The 6,038-nt window shown below is 50.9% G+C and overlaps 1 protein-coding gene across 1 annotated transcript in view; it reads left to right on the forward strand.

Annotated features, from left to right (window-relative positions):
* The first annotated feature begins 3,388 nt into the window (after positions 1-3,388).
* Dlec1 (DLEC1 cilia and flagella associated protein) overlaps positions 3,389-6,038 on the forward strand; it is a 46,345-nt gene continuing 43,695 nt past the window's right edge. The window contains exon 1 of the mRNA XM_035444043.1: positions 3,389-4,168. Coding sequence (XP_035299934.1) covers positions 3,758-4,168 — 411 coding nt within the window. The 5' untranslated portion in view covers positions 3,389-3,757. The remainder of the gene's footprint in view (positions 4,169-6,038) is intronic.

The following is a 6,038-nucleotide window of genomic DNA, read 5'->3' on the forward strand; positions in this document are numbered from 1 at the left end:
CATGCTTGTAATCCCAGTGCTGAGGAGTCAGGGACCAGGGGATCCCTGGGGCTCACTGGCAAGGCAGCCTAGCCTGCTAGGAGACTCAGGGCCAATGGGAGACCCTGTCTCAAGAAACAGTATGATTGGAGTATGGTGGTGCACACCTTTAATCCCAGCACTCAAGAGGCAGGGGCAGGATAATTCCTGAGATCGAGGCCAGTATGGTCTACAAGATGAGTTCCGGGTCTGCCAGGGTTGCACAGTAAGACACTGTCTCCAACAAGCAAACACATAAACAAGAAAACAAGATAAATGGCTCCTGAGGAATAAAAGCTGAAGCTGATCCCTGGCCTCCACATGCACCCGCACACACAAATATGCAGTAAACAAAAAAAATACCCAGATGCCCTCACTGATGGTCATCTAACTGTGAAACAACCAGTTCACCAGCCCAGTGCTAAAATGTACAGACCTTTGGGGGAGGAATTCCAGCATATTACCACACATAACTATTATACAGTGTACAAAGTATGTACAAACATGAGCAAAGTTCCTCTTGATGACTGTTTACAGTGAAACCAAAACCAAACAAATGAACAAACAGTTCCTGTAACTTGCTATAGAGTAAATGAAGAGAGGGCAATAACACATAACGTGGCATTTTGTTTTTTTTTTTAATAACAAAAACTTACTTTATAGATATCAGTGTTTGCATAAGCAGGAAAAATAGCCATAACAATATGGTAATACTTTACTAATGTGGGGAAAAGAACTGAGGATACTTTTATTAAATTTCTTAGTTTACCCTCAGTCCTGGGGATTGACCCTAGGGCCTGGAGAACACTAGGCAAGCTCTCTCCCACTGAATTGCATCCCCGGTCATCTTTCACTTGCTATTTTGAGACAGGACCTTGCTAAATTGCCCAGACTGACCTTGAGCTCTCTGTGCAGCCTACACAGACATTGAGTTAGCAGTCCTCCTGCCTCAGTTTCCTATGCTGCTGGGGCGACAGGCCAATGTCGCTGGGCCTAGCATGTTTTACTTTGTGCACAGTTTGAGGTTCTGTTTTGTGAATCATGATAATTGAGAATGTTTGACCTATGAAAGTAAAAAAATAATTAAGTAAAAGAAGGTGTTCCAAGTCGAGAGATAGATAAACACAAGCTGCAGGCTGCAGGCGAGACTATGAAAGGAAGACAAGAGCGCACTGGAAATTCCCTTTGTGCCCGGGGAGTCCCCTTGGGGAGGTGACTGGAGTTATTCAGAGCTGAACGAAATTGAACCCTGTGGAAGGCAGGGTCAGGAACGGGCAGAGGTTAGCCAGGCACAGAGATTCTAGAAGAATAGAGACAGGAAGTTGGGGAAGGGATGACAGGAAAAGAGGAAAGCAAGGGACTCTGGAGTGAGAGACAGGGAGGGGTGGCAGAGCCACCCATGTGAGGACTAGAGTGGCCTTTGCCACCAGAGGGACTAGACATTGTGAGAGACATTGCCTTGGACAGGTCAGCTGAGCAGACAGTAAGATGCATGCAAAGGAGGGGGTGGGAGCCTCTCTGTGACAGGCTCAAACTCCCTGTGACTTTCTCTGGGGGCATCTGGACAAACAAAATAACAGCAAGAATCAGTTGTCCTGCCTTCCTGTGTATCAGGGAAGGACACCGGGAACTTCCACAGTGGAGCAGCTGTTAATGGCAGGGCCACCCGCTCTGGGGAGAGTCTCCCTTTACAATAGGGTCACGAACACTCTGCTACTCTCCCATGCAAAGCTCTTCCCTGCACCAGTGCGAACCTGGAATATGTGTGGAAAATTTTGGACAGATGGCCTGTCTACCCAGGTTCCTTCCGCTCTCAAGCTACCCTTACTGCACATACCAGTCAGCACTAGAGCAGGGAGTTAAAGAGGAGGCCTACCGTAGTCCTGGAAATACACTTGGGATATTTGGGCAAATACTTCCAGGGTCCCAGTTGCCTGGAATGCAGGAATGGGCATTTCGCCTGACTGGGTGAGCTCTTTGCTTGCAGGGAAGTGTAGCAGGAGACGGTCACAGCCTGGTTCTTTCAAGTGCACGACTTAACACACACACTCATACACACACACACACACACACACACACACACACACACTTTGTTTTTCCCACCCTCTGGATAGAACGGTCTCTTTAAGAGCAACAAGGGAGCCAACCAAGAGCAGCAGAAATGGCTCAGGTTTGTGGTGGACATCCTGGGACTCAACTCAGGAAGTGGGTTTGGGGCTGTTAAGCAAGCATGCTCACACCTGAACAGAAAGTGACTATTTTGGCACCTGTGTTAGGCAAAGGTGTGTGGAGGTACAGAACTTCCAACATAGGGCACATACATACATGTAGGCAAAACACTCAAGACACATAATAATCTTTTTTTTTTTTTTTTTTTTTGGTTTTTTTTTTTTTTTCAAGACAGGGTTTCTCTGTGGCTTTGGAGGCTGTCCTGGAACTAGCTCTTGTAGACCAGGCTGGTCTCGAACTCACAGAAATCCACCTACCTGCCTCTGCCTCCCGAGTGCTGGGATTAAAGGGGTGCGCCACCAACGCCCAGCTACACTTTAATCTTTTATTTTTTATTTTATTTTATTTTGGGTTTTTCGAGACAGGGTTTCTCTGTGGCTTTGGAGGCTGTCCTGGAACAAGCTCTTGTAGACCAGGCTGGTCTTGAACTCACAGAGATCCGCCTGCCTCTGCCTCCCAAGTGCTGAGATTAAAGGCGTGCGCCACCACACAGAGAAACCCTGTCTGAAAAAACCAAAATAAATAATTAAATTACAAAGGAGGCTATTCGACTGGCTCACACAACAGTGGCCTTCTGTACCTCGCAGCTGGTTGCTCCTTTAGGCTGGATGCCTCAGCAGCCCTAGCCTGGCAGTGAAGGGGTAGGATTCCTGGAAAGCCACAGCCCATGTCTCTATAGTGACCTCCAAGATGGCCTGAGCTTCAGAGTGAGACTCTGACTCAAAACAAAAGCAAAAACAACAAATTGTTTTTTAAGAAACAATATGTATGAAGATCTTCTGAGCAAATTAAAGAGGGGGGAGGGAGAAGGGGAGGGAGGGGAGGGGGAGGGGGAGGGGAGGGGGGGAGGGGAGGGAGGGGAGGGAGGGGAGGGGGAGGGGAGGGGGGGAGGGGGGGAGGGGGGAGGAGAGGGAGGGAGGAGAGGAGAGGGAGAGGGAGACGGAGAGGGAGAGAACTGATGGAGGCATTTAGATAGTAAGAAACAAGGCTTTGCAGCCAGACCCGCCTGAATCCTTCTGCCCATTAAACTTCATAATTAGTTCGCCTGTAGGAAGGGTGATGCTGGGGCCGAAGAGGTGCAGGCCCAGCCTTTAAGAGCACATGCACTGCTCTGGCAGAGGACCAGAGGACAGGCCCCAGAACCCGCATCATGTCTCACAATTGCCTATCGCTCCAGCTCCCGGAGATCCGACGCCCTCCCTGGCCTGCATGGGCAACTGCACTCACGGGCACACAGACACACACAAAATAAAAACAAATCTTTACCAAGAAAAAAATAAAGGTGACGTTAGCTGGCAGGGCAGCACACACCTGCGTCCAGCTCTCGGGAAGCTGAGGAGGAGGCGGGAGAACGGTGAGTTTGGGGCCAGCCTAGAACACCTAGCCAGACGTTAGAAATGCAAGCCTTTGCGATGACGACAGGGATGACGCTCTGCTAGAGAAAAACTAGACGGAAGGGGCGGAGCCGGAAGCAGAAGTGGGACGCGGAGTCTGCCGCGTCTCCGTTGCCATGGAGCCGGAGAGCGTGGAAGAGCTGCGATCTGCAGTTTCCCAGGTCGACACGACCCCAGAGACCTTGTGGGCGTCCACCTCGCCCCGGGCCAGGTCCGGCACGCCCAGCATGCTCACCAGAAGGTCCTCCTTGCGGGCCTCGAGCGCCTTCGTCGATGGTTGCCAGTACGGCTTCCCCACGCGGTCGGTCTACTCCGGGTTCCGAGCGCTCCCGCCGATCCCGGAGCCGCAGATGCTGCGTCTGCGCCCCGCCTCGCTGCGCACGCAGGACATCTCGCACCTGCTTGCCCGCGTCTTCCGAAACTTGTACACCGCCCAGGTGATCGGAGAGGACTTGAGCGACAGTCTGATCAAGGCCCGCGGCAGCGAGGATGAGCGCCACGAGCAGTTCCTGGACCAGCTGCAGCAGGTATACAGCGGGTGCCGACTCTCCCGGTACACGCTCAGGATGCAGCCGCGCCCACGTGAAGGACGCTGTCCAAACTTTACACGTACTCGTAAGAATGGCATCCCCAGCTCCTTTGTCTGCACGCACACACGTTTATATGTTGCAAATATAAATGAAACGACTGGAGCGGACTGCTCGACGGTTTGTTCCATGGGGGTGGTGGAACCCAGTCACCCTCCTCCCTTGGGTGACTCTGTCACTAACCACAATCATGGCTGAGGCATTCTTGCCCACATTTTCGGATCTCTGGGTCAGCAACGTGGTTTCCTCTTCTGCACTGGGGTCAAAACAGCAGACCTGGGAACTCCTTGACGAGCCTGCCTTTGCTGGCTTACAGCTGAGGACTCCCTCCCCAAGTCTCCCTTATCTCCGCCTCTCCGCCCTTTTTCTTCTCCACTCCTTCCTGTCCTTTCCTCGCCCCTTACACGACATGACCCCAACTTCATTCATTCCTTGTCGAACACATTTATTAACTACCTACTGTGTGCCATGCTCAGTCCTAGACAGTGAGGATTCAGTAGCCCGGATTCCATCACAAGTGACTTACACCTCAGTGGTACAGTGCTTGCCTGGCAAGGGTAAGCCCTCAGCCCCCAGCAATGCAAACAACTCACAAAACTTGAAGAAGAAAATACAGACGCTGGTAAGATGGCTCGGCAGGTGCAAGCGCTGGCTGCTAAGCTGTGACACACACCCCTCCAGATGCCACACCCCCTTCCCCCAGTGGCAGGATATTGGCCGACTCATCTTGGGCAGGCCATCACAGAGAAGTGAGATCAGGAGCGCAATAGCCTAGTCGTCCCACCCCACACCTCACTCCATCCTTCCTGTTTGTTTTCACCCTGTCTTCCGTGATCTTCCCCGGCCTGGGAGGAGGGAGGAACAGAGAACTCCCTCTGGTGGCTGGCAATGCAACAGCCCCTGTTCTCAGTTCTTTGATGGTTATGGAGCTCTGTAGTTACTACTGTGAAAGGGCGGCTCTGCCCACAGAGACGGACACTAATCTGATTGTTCTAAGCACTGGGCTCTCTCCATCTGAGGTCTCCACACAGCTCACTGGCTGTTGGTCTTTCCCAGTTCTAGCTGCAGAAATGTTGCATTGTGTGTTGACTAAGTACAGGCTTGCAATCCATCTCCAGCTCAGACTCTGCCCATGTACGACTTGTGTAACTTCAAGCATTTTTTTTTTTTACTTCTGTGTGCCTCAGGCTTCTTCATCTGTAAGAGGAGGGGAGGGCAATGCTAGGAATGGTGGAACACACTTTTAACCCCAGCTCTTGGGAGGCAAAAGCAGGTGGACCCTCTGTGAGTTCAAGAGTAGCCTGGTCTACATAGTGAGTTCCAGTCTGTATCCAGGTCTACATAGTGAGACAAAAAAGAACAAACAAACAAAACCACCACCACCACAACAACAATAACAAAAATCCTCAGTAACGACAAAATCTACTCTGTTGGTTGTTTTGAGGATTGAGTGAGCCAGTTCAGTAAAGAATCATTTACTGATGGCTTTGGATAGGATCCTAACTCTTACATGCAAGAATTAGGATCTGGGCCTTCTGGAACATCCAAGGAATGGGACCCCCAACTTGTTAAGCACAGTACTTTATGTTCAAGGCTGCCCTGGCTACTGTTTTCTCAGAGGGGGCTTCCTGACCACAGGAAGATTTAGCCACCACCTGCTAGCCTCCGTTGTATACCCATTCATCTATTTTCAAAGAATGGCTACAGCCGGGAAGGTAGAGTCGAGCCTGACGACCTGAGTTTTCTTCCCCAAGATCCACAGAAGTGGAGAACTCAATTCCGTAAGCTGTTCTCTGGCACCCATACATAG

The sequence above is a fragment of the Cricetulus griseus genome, chromosome 4, assembly GCF_003668045.3.
Source record: "Cricetulus griseus strain 17A/GY chromosome 4, alternate assembly CriGri-PICRH-1.0, whole genome shotgun sequence".
Taxonomy (NCBI): Eukaryota; Metazoa; Chordata; class Mammalia; order Rodentia; family Cricetidae; genus Cricetulus; species Cricetulus griseus.